The 25,209-nt window shown below is 41.5% G+C and overlaps 1 protein-coding gene across 2 annotated transcripts in view; it reads right to left on the bottom strand.

Annotated features, from left to right (window-relative positions):
* Positions 1 to 10,959: 10,959 nt before the first annotated feature.
* Positions 10,960 to 25,209, bottom strand: part of PDE1C (phosphodiesterase 1C) — a 261,988-nt gene continuing 247,738 nt past the window's right edge. Inside the window, exons 17-18 of one of the 2 annotated variants that reach the window (XM_063129811.1) lie at positions 13,542 to 13,604; positions 10,960 to 11,046 (exon numbers count right to left, since the gene is read on the bottom strand). In XM_063129811.1, coding sequence (XP_062985881.1) covers positions 11,039 to 11,046; positions 13,542 to 13,604 — 71 coding nt within the window. In that variant the 3' untranslated portion in view covers positions 10,960 to 11,038. Of the gene's footprint in view, positions 11,047 to 13,541; positions 13,605 to 24,214; positions 24,410 to 25,209 lie in introns of those variants that run through there. The other variant, XM_063129819.1, reaches the window with a different exon arrangement.

The raw sequence follows: 25,209 nt of genomic DNA, 5'->3' as shown, positions 1-25,209 counted from the left end.
CAGGTCACTCTTATCATTGGGCATCACCTAGTAATAATGATAAACAAACCAGTAGCTGGTGATCATGTATGCTATCATTTAAACTAGTGAGGAAGGAATTTCTATGGTCTATTTAAAATGAGGTTAGGTCACTGTTAACAACTGGTGAATGAAGTCCACAGTTGTTAATGTTAATCCAAGTAGTTATAGAACAATGTTTGCTTATTATCTTCATTTGTACAAGTGATTTGGCTGCATTTTCGTCATTATCAAATGTGGATTTAATGTAGCACTCAGAATTAGAATTTGATGAGAGTAATCCATCTTTGCAACTTTCAAATTAGAATATGCAGTGCCATCTGTAAAGTAACTGTCTAGAAGTGACGCATCTGTAGTGTGTGCAGTACTATATACACTATGTAATCTGATAAGGAGATAGTAGAATATGAATTATGTGTGTAGATCATTCTTTTAATCTTCAATCTTTTTGGATAAGCAGAAGCTCCTCTTCAGGTTTGGTTTTGTTAGCTTTTCCAGCTCATGGTCTGTATTCTTCCCATGTTTGAATTGTGTGATCTTTCAGTGCTATTACATATGTGATGTATTGTCCTTCCTTGAAGTGTCAAGTAATGATCCATAATGCTATAGCGTTATGAATCATTATTCATTACATGAAAAATAACATAAGAGCCTTGCCAGATTAGAGCAAAGGTCTATCAAGTCCTTGTGATATCAGGCGAGATACAAATGTTTTCATAAAATAAAACTTCCTGTTTCCAGCAGTGACCTGCCAGTTATGATGCAATTTGCTATGTGTTATTTGATTGGCTGTCTAGAATCAAAGTCATTAAACCCAAAGTTCACTGTGGCAAGGACATTCACGTTGACGGTGCAGACAACAATAGCATATCTCTCTCTCATTCTCTCTTCCTCAGTTGGCTATGCAGATCATCTTGCTAGAAATGAATCTGTCTTTTAAAAATAGGAGGAAAAAACAAATCCATAATAATTTTAACCTTTCAAAAGAGCAAACTTTGAAACAAAAAAATCGAGTAGCATAAATTTCAGTGCAGCCCTTTCCCTCTTTTCATTTTTAATAATAATAATAATAATAGATGCTGATGATGATAAGTACTAGGGGTGCACACTGACCACAAAATTCAGTTTAGATTTGGAAAATTAGGCTGGTTTACCTCAAATTGATTTGAAGGTCATCCAAATTTATTCACGGGGCCAAATCCAAATCTCAGTTTGGAAATCCAAAGACTAACTATCTCTGAAAATCAACAAACAACTATACCTTTTTTTGCTCTTTGAAAAAATCAATTAAATGTGCAGGTATAGCAACTCGGTGTGAGTGAATGCAAAGCTAGAGGGAATTGGATGAAATTTCCAAGCGTAGTTGCGTCTTCTGAAGTTATTAACACTGCCAGTTTCAACTGAACCGGTGCAGGGATTTATTTTATTTTTATTTTTTTGTGAACTACAGATGGGGAGGGGTCCAAAATAGGATGCACTTACCCCTCTGTGTTCTGAAAATGGCATACGCCATAGAGGTGACCCTAGCTAAGAACTGCCCAGAGAGCTTCGGCTATTGGTCAGTATAAAAATGCCACAAAATGATAAATAACAAAACATTCTAAAGAATAACTGCAGTGGTTTTATTGGAAGGGAACTCTTCAAATTTGGGGGTGGAGTGGAAGTGATTTCTCCCCACACAGACATGTGTGTGTATGTCTGGCAGTTTTTATGAAAATGGCATGCATCACAGCAGTGTCCCATCACAACAAACCTGTAAAATATCAGAAGGGCGGGTGCAGGGAGTTATGATGAATGAAAAACTGTTTAAAGGCTGTTGGTTGGTTGGTTTTCTGGTCAATTAGCACCAATGTCACCGAAATAGGAAAAGGTGAGATGTATCATTTTTTGCAGCCACAGGGTTGTATCTAGAATCTGCCTTCCTTTGATGGAAGGGCTCCCCTCATGGAAGGTACCTCTGCCTAATTTGGGGGGATCTCCCCTCCCTCTGCACCATAGCTCTTCCATTCAGCAGGGTCCCTCAACCCTCTGCATAGCATTTCCAGGGAGCGTTGAGGGGTGCTGTGGGGAGAGGGGGGCAGGAAAGCCTGCTTCCACCAGCTCAGTTGCACACACCTAAATCTGGATGCAGACGACAGCATCTGGGTCTCTGGGTCCCTCCTGCAACTTTGGTTGTGGATTTGGTCTGATTCGGAGGCTTCAGACATCTACGGAATGTTTCCAAATCAGCCCAACTCAGTTTGGGATTTGGCTGAAGCTGAAGCACAGCCCCACTGTGTACATGGTTTCAGATTTATTAGTTCTAATTTACCATTGAAAGAAGCAACTACATTTAAAATATAGAGAAGGAATATCATTAAAAGTGGTTGACATGACTTCCACACTGTGAAATGTCACCGCTCCTCAAAACCAATATTCATTTTTTAACTGGTTTTAAAAAGCAAGATGACGTATTTGTATGCAGTTTGTTAATTTGCTGATTTGATTTTACAAGGCAACAGGGTGGAACAGAAGTTGGATTGGGTTTCAAAATATTACTGGAATGCCTGGTGGGGTGACTATGGTGAAACATCCTGCTTCTGTAAGTGCTGGAAAGCTCATCAAAACCCTGCTGGTCTTTTCGAGTCTGCATGTTCCAACGGGGTTTGTATTGGTTTTGTTTTGTTTTGTTGCCACAATGAGGGCTGGTAACATGATTTTGAAACGGAATGAATGGCAGGATTCTCAGAGTTGTATAAATAAAGCCATCAGTTTGTTTTCTTGACATACAACATGATCTCTCAGCCATGCAGATTTATACAACTCCCATTTTATGAAGAGCCTTTTGTGAGATTGAAGGGTCTTTGCACTGTAAATGCTCTATGTAAATAAAGTGTGGTGTTTGTTTAAGGAGCTTCTAGTTCCATAAGCTTCTAGGAGCTTTCCTTCTCCATGCAAGTAAATCTGTCGATTCTTTCTTCCATGGGATTTTAGCAAAGAGTTTGCTAATGACTGGTGCTTAAGTGGGCTTCTGTTCTTCAAGCTCGTTGCTTCAAGGAGAACACTGTGGAACACTGGTAAAGAGCTGTGGAGATATTATGGAGTGACCATGATTGTATTATGTCTGGAATTCCAGTGTTAATTCAGAGATGTCCCTAAAGAGCTACCTATATTATAATAAATGTCTTGCATTTAGTAAATTCATTGGTCGTTCTTTCGTGGATGCTGGTTAAAATGTGCAAATCAAGCATATTATTCAACGGAATACCTAAGTGGCACTGTATGCCTAACCAACCAGATTCTTGAACTCTCTTTTGCTCTCTTCTCCTCATATTGTATGGTGTGTCATTATATTACTATGGTAAAGGCTCCGTTCAGACATCACACCAAACCATGGCTTGTGCTAACCACAGTTAAGATCCCACACCAGATATAGCTTCCATATATTACCTTGGTTTAGAGCAGCTGTTTGCTTTTATTTAGAAAGCTAGGAACATTAACACCCCAAGCAATGAATTTGTTCAAGAAAACTGTGTTCCTGCATAGATTTTATTGTTTTTGTTAACAACAAACAATATTGTTTATTGTGAAGTTCTTCCAATTCTCCCTGAAATTCAGAGAGAGAAAGTTAATTCAGAGATTAAGTTCGTGCTCATATTTAATATTTTTGTTTGTTTGTGGGAAATTCAAAACATTTTAAATGTGTTTGATCATTTCAGCACTGTGTGAGTTGTGAAATGAACCCTGATGACGCATAAAATTTAATCACAACTTGAGCAAATGTAGTTGTGCATTTTGTGTATTCCTGTATAAGCACTAGATGGCAGTGTTGTATCACTAAGATGAACAGCTCTACCCTACAATTAATTTGGCTGCCTAAGAAAAATAATTATTCCATATTCCAATATGAAAGCCTAAATATACAAGACACCATCATTTAGAAGACTTATAAAAATCAAAATGTGGTGTCATATGGATACACATAGAGCAAAGGAAGCCTTTCACAAATACACGTATACATAAGGCTCATGTGGAAGAATATAATAATTGTATTTTATACAAGCTTTTATGCAGATAATCTAATGGCACTTTACAAGCAATGCATTGTCAAAAAATATTCTCCTTTTTTGTCATAAACTCTGAGAAATGAATCACTCCCCCACAATATTACTAGCCTTTGCGTGATAGCGTAGGTATGCCTCCAATCAAAGGAACGGGGATGATACAGAGAGATCAGGAAACTATAAAATTAGATGTAAGTAGAAAATTCAGTTCCAATCCACTACAAAGGATTATACAGGTGTGATTTAAACACATGGAATTAATCCACTGAAAAGAAAACGGTGCCAATCTGTGGCCTAGTGTTTGAGACCTGGAAGTTACATATTTTCTGGAGAACTTGTTAGACAAACAAATTTTACTGGCCATACAATTGCTATGTTTTCCTTGACAGTTTCAATTTGTGCAGGGTCAGCACTGGAGGATGGTGGCTCTGTTGTCAGTGGAGCGGTGGGTGAATCCACTTCAACCTTTAGAGCTCTGACTGCTGCTGATGAATTCACTGCCCCACTGACATTGGTGCCACCAGCCTCCACTGGGTGTCAGCGTCTTCTTTCTTTCCAGCTCCTAAAATCCCTTTGCTAGGAGAGTTTAGAAGGCTCCATAGTGAAACACGCTGAGAAACTAATTGATCAGATATGTAATGTTTTAATCTAGTATTATTTTTATTATACATTTTTCTCCCAGAAAGAGCTGCTTGGGGGATTCTCCAGTGCTGCCAAAATAAAGGGGTCAGTCTCGGGTACTATGTATCCTTACTTTGAAGTGGGGGGGAGCAGCCTCATAGAATCATAGAATAGCAGAGTTGGAAGGGGCCTACAAGGCCATCGAGTCCAACCCCCTGCTCAATGCAGGAATCCACCCTAAACCTCTATTGAGGTTCAGGCAGGAAAATGTCTCTGGCTGGGCCTGATTCTCATCCCTCATTTCCATTGGAGGTATAGCTGTCACAATTATCTTCCTTTTCTCTCTGAAGTCTGACAAGCCGCTCATACTACAGGCTATTCTTTAACAGTTCAAGAAGTCAGTAGCCCCAAAATGGCTCCTGAATCGCTAGGTCTGAGAGTCTAGGACAAGTGTTGGCAACCTCAAGAAGCTCTTGGGGGGGGGCACCTTCCCATGGCGGGTGGAACTGAAGGCAAAAGGGGTGGGCTCCCAAAATACCAGCACATTGTAGCTTGAAGGCCTTATTGCCAGTAACTAAGCATCTCAACCTTTCAGAATTGGAGAATAACTGCACAAAAGCTGGGGAACCATCAAATGATCGGTGGGTGAGAGAAGGGAAGGGGCCAGAATGAGCAGAGCAAACCCCAGAGGGCTCAATTGGAACGAGGAGCGCCAGATTTGTCCCCCGAGCCTGGGGTTCTCCACCTCTGGTCTATGATAGATCGCATCATATAGAAATGTCTTTGGTGTACCAGCTCATACAGTGAGAAATGATGTTTCAACACTATCATCTTTCTAGATTTAATTCTGGGATGAAAGCCTTGGTTGTCTCGCTGCTCCTCCTAAATCAAAACATATACCAGGGAACAGAGGGGTTGGGGGGACGAACCATTACAAAGGAAGACAACTGAATTCAAGGAGGAATTCAGCTACAGATGAGAACTGTTTCCCCATTCTATGGAGTGACCCTATGCAATGCCATGGCCTGTGGCGTAATGGCTCCAATTGGTCTAGAGAAAGAGATGCTTGCTTTTCCTATGCCTGGGTTGCTTTCTATGCTCTCTCTCTCTCTCTCTCGTGGTACCAGAAAAAATATTGAGTAAATATTGGGGGGCAAAGTGCATTTCCAGCAGGGGTGGGCATGTGAAAAGTGCCTTTTATTATATAACCATGAGATCCAGGAAGGTGTGGGCAAGCCGGGAGGTGAATACACTCCTGCCTCCCCCTCTACTGCCTCCTATGTAGATATAACTGAAGACAGCAAACCATGTTGCTCGATGCTTAAATCCCAAAATACTCTCAATAAAATTGGATTCAATCTCTCCTCCAACAGGTTACTGGCTGTCAAAGCTCACCGTGCCTATGGGGGGGGGGGGGGGATATGTGTGTAGACACAGTCCAGAAATGACCACTCTGTCTACACACAGCCCTGAATATAGATGCAGAGGTTTTGTCCGGTGCAGCATTTTATGCAGACAGATCATGGGATTTGCTGACTCTGGCCACAGCTAGACCTCAGGTTTATCCTGGGATCATCCAGGGTTCGCCCCTGCCTGAGCACTGGATCCCCTGTGTGTCACCTAGATGAACAGGTTTGACCCCTGGATGATCCAGGGATAAACCTTAGGTCTAGCTACGGCCTCTGTATCCAGAGCATCTTTGGTAAACTAGGGTGCCTATGCTTAGAGAATGTTTTGATTGCATTGGTTACATTACATACATGCTTGTTTTGATCATTCAATAATTTGTGTCATTTTCAAAGTGGTCTTTTGCTCTTGTTCCAAAATGTTCACTATTCATAACAGGGGACCAGCTCTATTTCCTATTCCAGTGCTGGGAAATATGCTGAATCTTCTTCATTCTGCCCCTCTGGTCAAGCAGTTTATATTTCACCAAGTAGTCCTCCGCTTTCTTGTTGAAGGGTGGGAAGGTGGTACTCGTTGAGGCAAAACTGGGTTTCTTGGAATGGTGCATTGGAGGTTTGATGGCTAGAGGAGGAGAAGGAGATAAAAACAAAATTAATGCAGACTAATCCAATGCTGAAATTTGCAGATTCCCTCCTTCCACTCTTTCATTCCATAGACACACAATAATCCGTATAAGTAAAAGAGAGGCTAAGATGAACATGCATAATAATAACAACAACAACAACAACAACAGGATTTGCAAGAGGAAAAAACATGGTTATTTATCTCATATTCTTTTTGAATTCCCAGTTTCAACACAATCAGATGCAAGTCTCAAGTCTTTTATTTACCGAATTCCAGTTGTTCTCAAGGCTTGTACTGACCTCCCTAGGGAGATGCAGGTGGTTGCTAGAAGAGCACAGATTTATAGGGCAAGCTCTAAATGCATAGGTTGCAGGCTGGGGTGTCTTGCTGCACACACATTATGCCTGTGCTGCCAGGCTGAACATGTTGGTATGCAAGGCCCTATACAACTCAGGACCAGGAGATCTCATGTAACAGCTTCCTAAGCTATTATGATCTGCAGGGGAGACCCTGTTGTCTGTGCCGCGGCCTACGGACTGCCGTTTGGCAACAACACGGAGATGAGGGCTTCTCTGCAGTGGCCCCCCTCCGGTGGAATTATCTCCCCCTGAAGTATGTCAAGCCCGAATGCTGGTGTGTTTTAGGTATTTACTGAAAATATATCTATTTGTTTTGGCTTTCCCCCAACCGTGAGCTATCTTTGTACCGACCTCATGATACATGCATGCGGGTGTGTGTGTGTGTGTGTGTGTGTGTGTGTGTGTGTGTGTGTTCCTTTTTGTTTGTTTGTGATGCTTAGGTTGTTTTTATTGTGTTGTAAATCAATTCAGGATTTTTTTCAAATGAGAAGCAGTATAGGTTCATCATCATCATCATCATAATTATCATCATCATCATCATCATCATGTCTATTCATAAGTAAGACCCACTGAGATTGATGGGGCTTGCTCCCTGTTAAGTGGGTATGGGATTACAGCCTTAATCTTTTACATTCAAACAGTGTTATATTCTTGACTGCCTTTCTACATTCAAGCATTACAAGAGCAATGAGCATCCACATATGAGCAAGACTTCAGATAAATTTATCAGCTAATTTAAAACAAAGTCTGAGACTGCTGTGTGGAAGACAACTTTCCTTAAGAGAAGTTTAGAACTAAGTAGCAAATAGAAATCCAGCATGGGTGACTTGAATCGGAGCTATATCTTAATTCCTGCTCAGTGATAAGGTTCAGTTATTCAAGTCACTTTACCTAACTCACAGGGTTGTTGCGAAAGTAAAATGGGATAATTCCATACATGTCTTGGAGGTAGCATGGGATACTGGCAGGAAGTACTGGTAGTGGGAGTTTCATCTGTCCAGGTAAGTGATGTTCAACCTGTTTTGGAGGGAATTACTCTCCCCCTAAAGAATCAGGCTTGTAATCTACGGGATGCTCTTGGATCCAGCATTGCCATTAGAGGCACAGGAGGACATGATGGCATAGAGCACCTTTTTATCACCTTAGACTGATATGCCAACTATATCCTTACCTGGACAGGGACAGCCTACCTACAGTTACTCATGCTCTGGTAACCTCTTATCTGGATTACTGCAATGTGTAATACATGGGGCCGCCTACGAAAACAGTCTGGAAATGTCAGCTTGTCCAAAATAGGGCAGTGAGATGGTTCACAGGGACTGGTCAATATATTCATAATACACCAGTGCTTTGTGATCTGCACTTTCTTCTTCCTTTCCAGCACTGCTCAGAAGGATGAAGGAGAGAATGGGAGGAGGGCTTGGAGACAGAGGGCATGTCTACACCAGTCTTTATCCTGGGGATCATCCCTGTGCGTCCACATGACGCACAGGGGATCCTGGGAGCAGGGAGATATGATCCTTCTATTTCCCTCGGATATCTGGGAACATTTTTAGCCCGATTCTTCCCACGCCCTCGGGATCATGAGGAGGCAGGAACTGGGCACGGAACTCAGGCATTCCGTGCCCATCCGGGGCGGGGGGGCAGGATCGGGTTGCTTTTTACTTACAGTTTTGTTGGAGCACAGTTTTGTTAGTCACACAAACACAGAGAGAAAACCAGTTAGTGTCAAAATGCACATTGGTGCGGCGTGACTTTATTAAAGAAAGCAACACAGGACAGGTGGCTGCATACATTCCATTCCAGTTTGCCTCTGTATAGAATTCTTAAGGAGAATATAACAAATTAGCATTGCGAACAGAAGGAGAGTTATTCCAGGGTTTCGTTGCTCAGAGCATAAGGTTAAAAACAAAGAGGATAAAAGTTTTTGTGTGTTGATTTTAAAAAAAATAGCTTAAAAAAAAAGTCTGTTTTATAAATGGTCGCCACTGATTCCTTAAGGTGGATGTTCATTGTTGCTGGTTTTTGAGTTCAGGTAATCTAGGGGGGAAATGTACATGTTAATGTAAATACACTTAAAAATAATTGCTGCTAATATATGGGAAAGTAGCAAGTTTACGTCTGCAAACTCATGCTGGGGAGGGTTTTTTGGGGGGTTCCCCCCCATCAATTTAATACAGGCTGCACAAGATATGGCAGCTTTACACAACCTGCTCCATTATTACGAAGTCTGTTCAGTGAGCCATTTTTATGTTTGAATCAAAGCATTCAGAAGTGGACAAGTACTAGTATCTTCATTTCTCAAATCAGAGTAGTAACTTAAGTACTTATAAAACTATGAAGAAGTAGTTCCTGATATAGAGATGGGCAAGCTCTCCAAAGCTCGCCTCAGATTAACTTGGAAATCACTGGTGATCTTCCACACAGAGATAATCATAAGATCTTGCCTAATCCTATTCACCCCGCTGCCGCCCAGGCAAATCTGAGGGCTCAGAAACATTTCTTGCCTATCTCCCCCATCCCCCAAATGCATCTCCGCCACAGGGCCGGCCCTACTATGAGGCAAAGCAAGGCGGTCACCTCAGGCAGCTGATTTTGGGTGATGTGCTGGGGGAGTAGTTACTGGCTGTTCCCCTCTGTTGGAGCACAGAGCTGAGTCTTCCACGTGACTGGCCTGTAGCCACTACGCTAGTCTGCTGCCCTCAGGTGAGGTGGAGTATGGTGTACCAGCACCAAAGTCGAAGTAATGTTCAACCACCAGCCTGGTCAGCTTCTGGAATAGGGGAGGGGGCACCATCCTGTATTTCGCCTTATGCAGCAAAATGTCTTGGGCTGGCCCTGATCTGCCATACCCTCCCCTGGTTCCTTTCCTTACTTGTAATCAGCAGCAGTGGAAGAAGTAGCAAGACAATGGCCCCATTCAGAAGACACCTTAAACCACGGCTTTAACCATGGTGGTTAAGCCAGAAAGCCAGGCTGTGTTCAAAAGACACCTTAAACCATGGCTTTAACCATGGTGAATAAGGCCTTTTGCTTTGTTCACCATGGTTAAAGCCATGATTTAAGATGTCTTCTGAACGCAGCCTGGCTTTCTGGCTTAACCACCATGGTTAAAGCCGTGGTTTAAGGTGTCTTCTGAATGGGGCCAATATGAGGCAGTTTCTTCCCTTCCCTCCCTCCTCTCCAATGCCCAGATACACTGGCTAACAGCACACCAGGGTGTGGGGGACCATGGGAGATGTAGTTGTCCTTATAGGTCCTTAGGTTTTGCCCCTTCACCTTACACAATTTTATTTTCTTCCCCCCCCCCCCAAAAGCAAGCAAGCAAGGAAGGAAGGAAGGAAGGAAGGAAGGAAGGAAGGAAGGAAGGAAGGAAGGAAGGTAAGAAGGAAGTTTTTTCCTCACTCGGGTGAATGAAGCACCCTGGGCCAGCCATGCCTCCCCTCCAGTCTCCTATGCAGTCTGAACCTCCATACAACCTCACTTCTCCCAGCTTCTTGGCTTGAGGTGAGAGAGCAAAGTTACTATAATTTGCGGGAGGAGGGAAGGGCAGCCAATCAATCAGCAGCTTGGCACCCACCGGTGCCGCCAATGATCTAAGCCTTTTCCACTCACTCCTCATCTGCAGCCCACGTCCATAAAAACAGCAGGCGTCTCACACAGTTCCCCATGAAACTTGCAACATGCACATGGAGAACTGTTTCTATGTATCTATAGCCCTTAGCTGGCCTGGGGCCACTGCTTATTAAAACAACTATGCCACCAAGCAAAGGCTTTCGAAGAATTCTAAGCCAAGATCTGGTTTTACTTTAGACCACTGCATGTCAACATGTTATGTAGATGTCATGACTAAACGTATACTAACCTGAACACGCTTGTGGGGGAAAGCGCATGCTTTTCTTAAAAATGCCTCCAAGCAATTGGGCTGGCACGCTGGTATGGGAATGCTCTTTTCTGAAGAATCTCTTAGTTTTCTGAAAAGTAGAACACCATACACAAAAGAATGTCAACTCTAATGGAAATGGCGTTTTTTAAAATAATAAATTGGTAACACTGGACAAACTGAAGCAGAAGTCATCTACTTCTAATACTACCTCTAATAATACTGTGCAGCTACAGGAAGTCAGCACTTGGGTAGATTGCTTAGATACTATTGACTGTACGGTACCTTAGTTTCAAAATGGCTTCGGGCAAACAGCATAACAAGATCTTCATAAAGGGCACCTTGAATGGGTGCCAGAGTTTTTATTTTCAGTCACTGTCCAGATGATGGTATTATAGTGTGGGATGATTCAAAGGGTCAGAGGGAAAAATATCCAAGGATCATTATGGCTTGCTGGATTGTCTGGAAGAAACATCTGCTGAACTTGGTGTTTCCTTAGCAAACTTAACTGTCTGCCGCATGGCCATAATACAGAACTCAGCTATGACAAAGTTATGACAGTATGATAATATTTTTGCAGACCTACGTAGAGCAGAATGGCGCTTATTAGTAAAGCTGGCTTATTTTCACCTGATTCTTCCAAAAGTAGAAGAGGGCAGCAAGGACAGAAATGCATAGTTTGCTTGAACCTCAGGCGTTTAACCCTGTGCTCTCAGGGATGTCACTGGCTCCACCATATTAGAAGGAGACCTTTGATTGGATTAGGGCTAAAGAAGCGTTATGATATCAAATCATTTTCAGTTCTCTAGCACTGATCCAGCTAAAGTTAGTTATGATTAAGGCTGCAGCCTTCTGCATATGTAGTAAGCCCAACTGGACACATAGAGTTACGCTGAGTAAACATGCATAACATGCAAGTTCCATTTAAAGCAATGGGAATTGAGGTAGTTGAAAATAACATGTTACATTGCTTTCAATTAGACATCCCATACATGTTTACTTCGAAGTTAATCCCACCAAGTAAGTATGTATAGGATTACACTCATAAAGTGAAATACCGTTCATGTTTATCAAGAAATAAGTCCAATGGAGTTCAATGCAACTTACTCTCAGGTAAGTAGAATCACATTTATACAATAAATGAATAAATAAATAATTTTAATGAATAAATAAATACATACATAAGAACCTAAGAAGAGTCATGCTGGACCAGACCAAGGGTCATCTATTCCAGCCTGTTCACACAATGGCCAACTAGCTGTTGACCAGGAACCCACAAGCAGGAAACGAGTCCAGCACTACCTCCCACCCATGTTCCCCAGCAACATATGTACATAGGCATACTGCCTCTGATAGTGGAAATAGCACATAGCCATCAGAACTTACTGCTACCTCTATGATCATAATAAAATGTAGCTATCTACATACATATTTAAATCTAAGTGTTTTTTCCTCAAAATATATATATTTAAAAGCCTATTTTATCAGAAATATGTCATTTGGGTGTGATCCTATGCATGTTTAGAGGGGGGAAAGTACTACAAGTCCCAGCAACTCCCAGAATGCTGGGAGTTGTAGGATTCTTTTTCTGCCTAAATATGCATAGGATTGTGCCTTAAATGTATATTTTGTTACATTTAAGCAGCCAAGAAGTGCATCACTACATTTGGAGAAGTGTGAAATAGCTAAATAGCTAAGTGGGTAGCTAAATTCCAATCCACACATTAGTTTGAGAATGCAGATTGCATCATTTTGTGTAGGGATTTGCAGAGTTCGAATTCCTCAGGCATCCATACTGAGAATTAGGCCTTAGCTAGACCTGCTCCCGGGATCCCCTGTGTGTCATTTACATGAACAGGGATGACCCAGGGACGATCCCGGGATAAACCATAGGTCTAGCTAAGGCCTACGTGTGCCCTCTGAGTGCAGTTTTACTAAAGTGTTTAACGAAAGTGGGAAGGAAGCAGTGCAGTCACATGAGAACAAATCAAATAGTAAAGAATTCATAATACAAGTTCATAATACAAAATTAATGTTACAAAGTATTTCTACTACCACTTCTTGTAACTTATTCTGTGTTATAAGGCACAGGAGATGACTCTGTAAAAATAGCTGGCAACCTTATTCATTACATAGGTTAAAAAGAATTCCATTTGTTCATCATAGCAACAACAAAAATTAAAATGTAGAAAAAGCTGATATACTAACTCTTGTTTCCTAAGCACAGACTATAGATGAGATTGCCTCTTTCCAATTTTATGTGATCCGGTACTTTTCCCAAACACCAATGACTAGAACCCAAAATTAATCACAGAGGTTTGTTTTATAACCATTTAGGGTACAGATTGATGGCAGAATGGAAAACAAATATATATGAAAAGAAATGAATCATTTGACCACTGATCCACAGCAAATGTGGGCAGAGTTTCATTATTAACTATTAACTGTGGCGTTGGTGAGCAGGAACACGGACATAGTTGAGTTGAAGGAGTCAATTCTTACAATACAACAACATTGATTCGCAACTTTTGAGGTTATAGCTGAATGTATATCAGTGCATATTTCCAACACAATGGACCCACTAACCTGGCAAAGTAAGCCGATTTGTGGAATCTGGTACTGGTGCGGCTTTCATAACTTGCTTTGAACCTTCAAAAACAAAACAAATGTGAATTATAGCAATGTCTTCCGTTGCATACAAGTATAGGTTTCTGCACCATTAGTCTTTTCCTCTGTTTGATGCTATGAGAATGAGCAGGCACAAGCCATTAGCTTGCCTGTTTCCTGCTCCCACTGTGCACAGTTGGAGGAGATCAGCAGTGGTGGCAAAGCAGGATCCCAAACCAGGGTCAAACTGTAGTTTTCAATATTGATTTATCTGAATGCACGTTATGGTTTACACTAGGTGGAATTTGCTGGCTGCAGAGGAAAGGGGAAGGGGAGAAGAGAACACACAACCCTTGGAGAACCCTTGGAGAAATTTTAAATTAAAATTTAAAGCTCAACTAAAAACTTTTCTTTTTCCTAAAGCTTTTAAAACTTGATGTTGTGCGGACTTTCTACTGTTAGTTTTACCCTACCCTGTGCCTGCTTACCCTACCCTGTGCCTGTTGGCATTCTCTTCCCCTCCTTATTGTTTTACTATGACTTTTTTACTATGACTTTATTAGATTGTAAGCCTATGCGGCAGGGCCTTGCTATTTACTGTTTTACTCTGTGCAGCACCATGTACATTGATGGTGCTATATAAATAAATAAATAAATAAATAAATAAATAAATAAATAATAATAATAATAATAATAATAATAATATAGCTCAGTGGTTGAGCTTTGGATACAAATGGTCCCAGTTTCAATCCCTGCACTCTGTAGGTAGGGCTGCTCCCAGTCAGTGTAGATCAGGGGTGGGGCATGTGTGGCCCTCCAAATGTTGTTGGACTGCACCGCCCATCAACCCTAACCAGCATAGCTCATGGTGAAGGGTGATGGGTCCAACAACATCGACACATTCCCCAATGTCCGACTCCATGTAAGGCTGTGCTGTAGTTATGTTGTCACTGTGAGTCAGACCAAGCAGTTGTGCTATCACCATGGATATGTTGCAGCCCTGTGCATCTAGTATCTCACAATGAGAAAGGGACTGGCATAGACCAAAGCAAGTTGTGCCGGTGTCCCTCACATAGAGTACTGCCATAGAAATCATGCTCCACCCTGTCGTAGTTACATGGACCTTCACCAGGCCTGCATAACCTATTTCCCACCCAGTTGATTCCGGCCCCATGTGTGGTTGGTTGGCTCCAAAAAAAAAGTTGTTGTTTTGTTTTGTTTTTAAAGACCTGAATGAATCCAAACAGAGGATATCCTTCAACATGCTTGGAGTGTAGTACTCTGTGATGTGATGCAGACAGAGGTTTCTGAGGCAATAGCTTAAGCAAGGCAAGTGGACAGAGCCATCTAGTTTTTTTAACTTGTTTTTTAAAAAATCCCTGAACACCCCTTTCCATCCTTTTGCTACAGCATGGCAAAGGCCAGCTAACATTGCAGTAAACTCAACGTTTTAAAATTTAACATGGGGGAGCATGGCAATGGTAGCCTGAGAAGAAGCTGCACCAGGGGTCAGATCTGCACCAAGCAGGATACGACACTTTGAAAACTGTTTGAAAACTGTATACGGAGTGTGTCCTGAGCCCGAACAGTTGTCAATACTGTTATAAACCATTATAAAGCAGAAGTGTAGATCCTGCCATGGACTCTTCCCATGCAGCCTCAGAAGTTACCCAATCCTGTGGGAGGAAGCCACAGTGCTAAAGGTAATGGTGGAAAGGGCTTCAATTTGCTCCAGTACTATGGACAGAAAGATGTGTGCTTTGCCACTGAGTCAGTATACAATCCTGCAAGGCATTAACAGTGATGAACACTCCCATTTAGCTCCATTATTCCATTAGATGGTGGAGCAGACTAGGGCTGTGCATGCCCCCCCCCCAAACCGCTTCAGATCCCAATCTGGAAGGATCAGAACCAGTTCGGGTCGATCCAGACCCCCCAACCCACTCTGGAACTGGATCTGGAGCGAGATCCAGAGGTCCGAATAAGCCCCCCTCCCCCCTTACCTGTCTCCACCGTCCACCGCCACATGGACCGCAATGGTGGCAGACGACGGAGCCAGGTAAGCCTCCCACCCCCACTTACCTGGCTCTGCCGCCATCGCCACATGGACCACAGCAGCGGTGGAGCCAGGTAAGCCCCCCTCTAGGAGCACACACCTAGAGCAGACCCACCTTTGGACAGAATTGGAATTCATACCAAGTGGAGATCTCATTGCTTTTATTTGGTAATAAGATGAACATACAGAAACTCATTTACAGGGGGGTGGGGACCTGAAAAGCTGGAAAATTGATTCATACATTTAGAGACAACATGCCTCTTCTTCCCAAATAAAAAACACACAATCAATACATTTTCTTTAAAACAATTCTTAAAAGAGTTGAAAGAGTAGTCCGCATTGCATGACCACAAATGACTTACATTTTGTGTCCTAAGCTGGAACAAATCCAGTATGTTTTATTCATGATACTCCTTGGTATCCTTCTTGCTTTAAGCAATGAATTAGAATGGGGGTGGGTTTTTTTCCATAACTGGAAGGTGCAATTACGTATGCATGATTCCTCAGCCCCAGCCCTGGACTACGCCTACTTTCCTTAGGAATATGACCGAGGATGACAAATTTACACAATTCCCTAAGGCCTCCACATGTACACTTAAGATGAATTATGCACACACCTAATTGTGAATGTGATACACATGTATTTGTAAACATGTATATCATACAGGTACACAGAACTTCCGGTTGATTGTACCCATGGTGGGAAAGCTGTGAAATGGCTCTTAGTTCATTTCAATTGAGATATCTCCATCATAACTTCTGGCTAATATGACAAAATCCTAAACAATGTATTTAGATCCTTGCATGATGCCAATTTAGAGAAAAGTTATTCTAGAAGACCAGAGTATTTAGATTTGATTCATTTTGCCCTCCCTCCTTGACAAAAGCTCATTAAGTTCACTGAGACTCAGTGTTAGCAATACAATATTAGGGCAAGATCATCATGTGATATAGGTAAAAAGATAATGGCTAGTCCTTCTTATAAGTAGAGTAGCTGCAATATTTTTGCATCTTTGTCCCTAATTTCAGCTTATATAAAGTATGCCTCACACCATCTTTTCACGACATTACATTCTATAATAGTATGGAAGGAAGAAACTCTGGCATTGGAACATAACATAAGAAGAGTCCTGCTGGATCAGACCAAAGGTCAATCTACATCTGACATTAGTCACGGGTGAATCTGTCCGTTTTTCTTTCTCATTCGAATTTTGTAAATCTCAATTTCTTTCCCTCCTGAATATGAAGAACTTTGCAAATATGGGTAAATTCCCACAAAAAACAAATTGAAATACAATTCCCAGCTATTCCCAGCCTGGAAATAGGGATGGGCAAACTCACACCTGCCCAACTTGGGTGTCATTCACAGGACCCCCACCGGTCACCCAACACCAGTTGCTGTGCAAGCAGTACACAACATCCCAATGTGCCACCAGGCTGCCATTTTGAGTAAAATGGCAGGTCAACATTTCCTCTGAAGAGCCATTTTGCAGAAAAGGCTGAATTATAGGCTTAATGGACCTCTTTACGGCCACCATTTGTGCGAAAAGTGCTTTACGGAAAAGGCTGAGCCGCCATTTTGTGCAAAACAGTGGCTCAGTGGAGCATCAGGGACAGCTGTGCTCGCCCAAATCAATGCATGCCAAGTCTGGCAAGTGCAGGGCTCCACAGACTCCAATCCAGGGGACCGAGCTGGTGGAAATCCACCAAGCTTGAGCCATCACCATCCCTACATGGAGAGGACCAGGATGCAGCTACATAGCAATTAAAGGGGCTTGTCAGAAAAAAGAAGAGGTAATCCTAACTCAGCACTAACGTGGTTGAATACAAAGGGATTCAAGCCCAGACCTTTAAGAGTTCAGCACTCACAACCGTGGGTCTGGATTAATGGATCTGCTAGTTTCGGTTTGTCCCACATTCATTTTTTAAAAAAATCTCAATTTATATTTATATTTTTGTAATATGGAGAATTTTGCAAATTTCGGTAAATTCATATCAAAACTGAACTAAAACAAAACTCCCACCCATCCCTATCTGACATTTCGCTCCAGCCTCTAATTGGGATTCTTTGCAGCACTAAAATGGCATGAGGGTACATGTCAGCTGGTTTCAGTGCAAAGCACTGGGGGTTGAAGGCCTTCAGTGTCTGTCCATTTCTAACAATGCAAATGCAATTACCTTTCTCAACAACAACAACAACAACAACGACAGAAGCAAAGAGAGAGATGTACAAAGCTAAATGAAAGTAAAGCAGGGGGAAATTTGGGTGCGGCAAGTGACCAGATAGTCTGAGAACACTACAAATAAAAATAGCAAAGAGTTTTTTTAAAAAAATGTATATAAAACAGTATAAAAATATAATCCAGGCAAAACATAAGGAAATGCTCACTTCATTCTACCACTAGTAATCAGTTACTAGAGAATACTATGTCCATAACAGATTTTTCTACCTATTTATTTATTATATTTATATCCTTCCCTTTTTCCTCCAAGGAACCCAAGGCGGCGTACATAATCCTCCTCCTCTCCATTTTATCCTCACAACAACAACCCGGTGAGGGAGGTTGATCTGAGAGTCTGTGACTGGCCCAAAGTCACCCAGTGGTTTTCCATGGCCATGTGGGGACTAGAACCCTGATCTCCTGATTCCCAGTCCAACACTCTAGCCGCTACACCATTGTGTCCTAGTTACTTGGTGAGGATAATGTGATTACACTGTGATTCCTTCTATGGCATGCCATTGGCTTGGACTTAGACCCAGCCTACATACATAGATCATGTGTCAAAACTGTTCTTGACCTGAACTACTTAAGACTGCAGAGGAGAACTGTTTTCAAAGTTCCCCCATGAAAACAAGTTCCTACCAGTAAAAAACCTCACGGGAAGGACGATAGGCTAAGGAATAATCCTGCTCTATGCCCATCTAGTTTTGTATCTGGAGGAAGATTTCTGTATAGGGGGAATCATTTAGTCACATGATTCCTGCACCCACAGTCCAAAGCAGTACAGTACTAGAAACAGCTCGACACACAATCGGCTATAAATGTAGTCTGGTCCACAGGTGGGTAGAAAATTGAGTTAGAGCGCTATGGCTATTGGGCGGTATAAAAATGCAATAAATAAATAAATATTAAATGTATCTCGAGGAAATTCAGGGGATTTTCATCATGTTGTTTCATTTGTGTATGTCTGAGACACACACAGTTCAGATAGAGTGTCATACCCAGCTCTAGGGTTTTCATATCCTTTGGCAGAGTGCTGTCCTGGATCCTTCCTGTCTGGGGAGGATGGGTACTTCCATGTCCTTTGTTTTAGCCACCATCTTTATTTTCCCAAAACGCAAGGTGCCAGAAGTGCACTGTAGGTTAAAACGGGTCATCACCACATACAAAATGGCAGCCATTTGTGGAAGACCCCATGTGTTTGTGGTGGGAGCCACAATGTGATGGAGCTGGAATTTCCAGCACACTGGATTTTGAGAAAATACAGCGAACGCAACTATGGTTGCCAAAGAGCAGAGGAGACAGGCAACGATTCCCTCCCCCCACCCAAAGGCATTACTAGCCATATGGTCCATGGCATTTGCCCAACTATATTGCATGGGGGGGTTGGGCCTGCACATGAGCTCTCAAACATAAATCTGTGCACACTGGCTTACAGTGCAAACATATGTGTGTTCACTTAGAAGGAAGCACCATTGAATTCAATGCAGCTTACTCTCAGGTAACTGGGTATAGGATTGCAGCCTTAATCCAGTTATGGACTAAGTTGCTAGATATTTCTGGAATTCCCACAAATTGACTACAAACTCACCCATATTTCTCTCTGTACAAGTTAAGGGCAAAAGGTAAATCATAAATGGTGGAAAGAAGTCCTTTATGTTAGGACAGCCTGAATTGTGTTTGTGGTTTCTCACACATTAGAAACAATTATTTTGCTTAAAATGGGGCTGAATCCCTGATGTGTTGACTTAGATTTAACACACATTAAACAGCCACTGACCAACTGCATCATCATCATCATCATCATCATCATCATCATCTTATTATTATTATTATTATTATTATTATTATTATTATTATTATTATTATTTGTAAGCACTGAATCAGAACAACAGGATATGATGCTGTTCAATTCTGGCCAATGCCAGTTAAAGGAATATGATAAAGACCAAACAAACATATTCAGTAGGTACAGCACAGATTGTTCTCCTACTGAGGCAGGAACAGTTATAAAACTTGGTGCTAAGGAAACAGAATATTGAGTTCTGCTGTTATTTTCTTCACAGGAACTCTTCTAAATGCCAGAGACCGTCTAATGCCTCTATTTGATAAACAAAGCAACCATTTTTGTTCTTTGTCCAAATGACAGCACTGCTAGAAAAACAAATTATGAACTAATTCAGATTCCTTCATTCAAACAGCCTCAAACGCCTGCGCTTGAAAGAAGTGCAGAAGATTAGGTCCATATTATGCAAAGACACGTTATTTGCGTAAGTAGCCAGGAGGCAGGTCATTCAAGCTTCTTTGCTGTTCACTGCTTGGGGGATTTGAATTTCAGAAATGGGAAATTCTGTGTTAATGGCTTCAGTGAGAAACCTGCACAGATATTTTAGGCCTGACCCTAATTTTGCCCCAATATCTGGTAAAAGTTGAAATCCAGTCCAAGCAATTCATCCTACTTCTGGATATAATAAGAAGAAAAGGTGGACACTTACTGAAAATTCTCACATATATAAAGCCTTTAGGGTAAGGTGACCATATGAAAAGGAGGACAGGGCTCCTGTAAATTTAACAGTTGCATAGAAAAGGGAATTTCAGCAGGTGTCACTTGTATATATGGAGAACCTGGTGAAAATCCCTCTTCATCACAACAGTTAAAGCTGCAGGAGCCACCTGTACAGAGTAAATTTAAATTATGAGCTCACAAGACAACATTGTTTCTTCCAAAAAAATTTTTTTATCATGCTTGCCTTTAAAACACCCATAAGGTAATTATTTCCATAGAGAGAAGGGATAATAAGCCAAAAGCAACTTACTCAAAACTAGACTGTGAATCTTTGGAGGAAAACCTTCCAGTACCATAAATCCAATCTTTCTCTCTTCATGGCCTAGAATCATAGAGTTGGAAGGGGCCATTGAGTTCAGCCCTCTTAATCCCTGACAAATCTCTGTTCAGTCTCTGCTTGAATACCCCAAACAATGGAGAGCCCTCCACCTCCCTAGGAATTTGGCTGCATTGTCTGACTTCTCCGACTGTTAGGGCATTTTTCCTGATGTTCAACCAAAATCTGCCTTCCTGTAACTTAAGCTGGTTATTTCATGTCCTACAGTCTGGAATGACAGAGAACAGATTGTAGCCCTCATCAGTGTGACAACCCTTTGGGTGCTTGAAAAGTGCTATTATATCCCTCCTCGGTCTTCTCTTCTCAAGGCTAAACATCCTCAGTTCCTTCAATTTTTCCTGGTACAATTAGTTTCTGGTCCCCTAGCTTCATACTATTAATTTCCATTTACAGATGGAAACTGAGAGGATGACAAAGCGACTTGCCCAAGGCCCAACTATGAGCCCATGGCAGCAAATCCTTTAAACATACTCCCATTCACCACCCTAATTGTTCACCTCAAAGATTGCTGAAGGGTAACTAATAATCAGAGGGTTGCGGAAAGTCAGAAAGCTTGGAACAAGGCAAGAAAATGGGAGAGTTAACTCTTAACACACTTTGCCCATAACCCTGTTTTCCCTACCCAAGGAGTAAGGAAAAACAAGCAATGAAACAGTGATGCCTTCACCAATAAATGTTACTCCCTCCAGCATGTACCATTTCTGTCCTCACATCCTCCCTGAGATGCAGGTCACAGTATTATTACAAGTTACAGATAGTGGATGGAGGCAGAGAGAAAATGACTTGCACAGGGCCAGATAAGGAGTCTGTGGCAGGAAATCCTTCAAAACACAGGAATACCCACACACCGTATGGACAACACAGGGATGGGGAACATAAAGGCCACTGCCCTTTACGCCTGCTTCTAGGCCACACTCTCACCAACAAGTAAAGCTCTCAAATGAATGAATGACTCAGAATGACATTGGAGGATAATCATTTGGAAACAGTCATTTGGAATAGCAGGAAGATATGAATGGATAAACTAAAAGCAGAGGTGTGTGTTTACACAAAAATAGGAAGTCAAATCTGGTCCTTTCACCCATCTTACTTCACTGTGCTCTCCTGCTTTTATGCTATTTTTCCCGCAGCCTGACTGTGATACTGGAAGTAAGACAGACATAATTGTTCAAAACTGGGGATGTTCAGAACTGGGGATGTGCATACAAGCAAAACTTGGGTTCGTCGCAGTCCTCCAAATTTCACTTCCGATCTCGTTCCGTCTTCCGTCCATATCAGATTGGGGTTTTGTTTTTCGTTTTTCTTTTCATGTGAAAATCTGTGTGTATTTCCATGCATATTTGTTGAAATGTACACATCAACTGTGTGCATCTTTAAACTGGACACATTCTTCTCCCACTGAAAATGTGTTTGTGTGCATTTTTCAAAAGTACGCATGAGGGTGTGAATCACACTGCAAGCTCGGATACGTACAAACCTCGACTACAGATTGCATTTGAGTGCATGTTCATTCTGGAAAGTGTGAACTGGGTAAAAACTGGGTAAAATCAAAAACTAACTAAATAGGGGTGAATTTCTCATACATCCCTATTTAAAGCACCTCAGATTGCTTGTGCTTGTGTTGTAGAGAACTTTCCAAAAAGCACATAACTTCTCTACTTATATTTTGAGCACGGGGGTTGGGGGAGGTGGTTTGATTAAATAGGGATATTTGGCTTGTCATCCTAGAAGAGGAAATATGAATCTTTTCTAAAAACCGATTTCTAGAAAGAAAAATTAAGGCTGCAGTCCTGAGTAACATTTATTTGGGAATAAGGGACCGTAAAATCAATGAGACTTACTACTGAGTAAATATACAAAGGATTTGGCTGCACTGATCAGTTCATTCCTGTTCTGGTAAAGATCTTAAGCATGTATTAAGATTAATTTCTTTATAAAAACTTTCTAGCCTTTGAAACATCTGGCTTTAGAATCCCTATAGCAGCCTTTCCCAACCTGGCACCCTCCAAAAGTGTTGGACTACAATTCCTATCATCACCAGGCATCCATGGGATGGGAATTGTAGTCCAACACATCTGGAGGGCACTAGCTTGGGGAAATTGCTCTACAGAGTTGAGGACACAGTGGACTTAACTAAGTGCCTGTCTTTTTATTATTATTAATTTCCCTTTTTGCAGAACAGTTCCTAGCTCTATGGTAAAATGACAATTATCAGGAATCTTTTGGGGAACAAAAGCTAAACCAGACAGTTTGAACACCAAATAGGCTTGCAATCGTATGCCCACATATTTTGGAACAAGGGCTGCTTTATACAGGATGCGGGGCATGTAGAAATAACTAACCCATGCAGAATTCCATGAAGCCCGGCATCTCAATTCAAGAGTTTTTAACTCACATGCTGCTCCTTTCGTAAGTATCATTCATGCACCAGTCATCAGTGACTCAGATGGAATTCACTCTGTCATGAGAATGCAGCACAGAAGAATGCAGCGTTACCCTGCCAGTCCGAAAAGCTTTTTGCATTGGACAGTATCAGCTGCATACAATTGCTGAGATGCAATTTCCAATCCCCTCTCATTCCTTACTGGGACGCAAACAGGCAGATGAGCCAAACATAGTAAGAGTGACTGATGTGAATTTGCATCATACTCCATTTACCTGTATTTACCAATTAACTGTTTGTTACTCAGGCCAACTCAGTGATGAAAGATTGTGTTTCACAAATCTCGAAAAAGAGAAATTGATATGTTTCGCACAGTGTTTTGAGGGTTGGCTGAAGAGGCTAGAAATAATCATGTAGTGTCAATGCAGCTTTTTTTTAAAAAAATGTGCTCGTTACAGAAGACAACGCAATCAGCACATTCACCCAGAGCTTGAGCAACAGTCTTGCTACAATCCCAAACCAACAAGATGATGGATTAAATGAACAACAATCAACAATACACATCAAGGAGATGTCCAGCAAATGAAATCTAGAGAACGTCACTGGGTTGTGTTTGTTTTTTGGTTGTTGTTTTTTTGAAAAATACTATAAAGCTGTCTAGGAATTCAGCAATTTTCTTATCTGTAAAATAGGCAGATTTCTTTTTGTAAAAACAAAACAAAAACCCAATGCTCTAAATCAGGGCTTCAAATGGACAGACAATTCAATGCTTCTTCTTTCCTTTTTTTTTCCTTTCTTTTTTTTTCCTTTTCTTTTTTGTATATTAAAATAACTCATGGAAACAAGAGTGTTTTTCAAACCTCTTTCCACGGATGAGTCAATTCTCTGCTTCACCATGTCAGAATGTTTTTCGCAAGCTGGCGCTCATGTTACCATCCAAAGTCTCACATTTGCTTTATCTGTAAGTCGCAAAAGAGGAATCATTTTGCTAGGGGTAAATTTCATTTTTTTTTTTTAAAAAAAAGCCAAAAAACCTTCACTTACATGGGGAAAAAAGGTTTTAAAAAATCCTGACGTGAAAGCCCCCAGAGTCATTAACTGTGAAGTAGCCAGTGGGAGGAGGAAAAGAAACAGTGTCTTGGAAAACTGCGTAATGCCCTCCCCAGAAACAGGTCTTTGTGGAAGGAGGAGAAGAAGAATGAAGATCAGTTAAAATGATGATAGAAATTTGAAGTCTCTTTTTGATTACATATGTGTGTGTGATTTGATTTACTCTTCTGTATCTGGAAAAAAGAGAAAGAGAGAGAGAGAAAGTTGTCAATGTTCCTCCCTATTATCCAAGAAGTTGGGGGGGGGATGGAAGGGGAGAGGGGAAAGTTCTCTATAAATATCATGCCAAATATCCTAAAAGCAAACTCATTCTCTGAGTGCCTTATGTAGCCAGAGAGAAAGTATAAACTGGCTTAGGGGAACCCCATAGTTTGCAGAAGTACAAAAAGTCTTTCAAAAAGGAACTGAAAGGGGTGGAAAGCCCCCCCCCCAAAAAAAAACAGCTAAATGAGGATGAGAGTGCTCATTGACCACAGAGTGCTGACTGTCTGTTGGGGAGCAGTGGGCAGGGAGGAACAGTAAACCAGGGGGAGCCAGAATGGAATGGAACTTTGAACAAGAGCACTACAGTAGTACCCCCATTTTGTTGAAGGTCCCACTGGTTCCTTAGATTTCAAGATCTATGACGTATATGCGCCACTTTTGCTAGCAAGTCTAAAACAATGCTGTCTAAATTCAGTGGACGTTTTGCTACTAATTTTAGGCCATGGAACCTGTACGTGGGTCCAAAAGCTTGAGGGAAGAAGATTTTAGAGCAGAGCATTGCCTTATGTCGATTCAGAGGATTGGTCCACCAAGCTTAGTATTGCCTATATAGGCCCCATTCAGAAGACACCTTAAACCACAGCTTTAACCATGGTGGTTAAGCCAGAAAGCCTCATTCACCATGATTAAAGCCATGGTTTAAGGTGTCTTCTGAACACGGCCTGACTTTCTGTCTTAACCACCATGGTTAAAGCCATGGTTTAAAGTG

The sequence above is a fragment of the Elgaria multicarinata genome, chromosome 1 (assembly GCF_023053635.1).
Source record: "Elgaria multicarinata webbii isolate HBS135686 ecotype San Diego chromosome 1, rElgMul1.1.pri, whole genome shotgun sequence".
In the NCBI taxonomy this organism is placed as follows: domain Eukaryota; kingdom Metazoa; phylum Chordata; class Lepidosauria; order Squamata; family Anguidae; genus Elgaria; species Elgaria multicarinata.
This window is presented reverse-complemented; position numbering and strand designations above follow the sequence as displayed.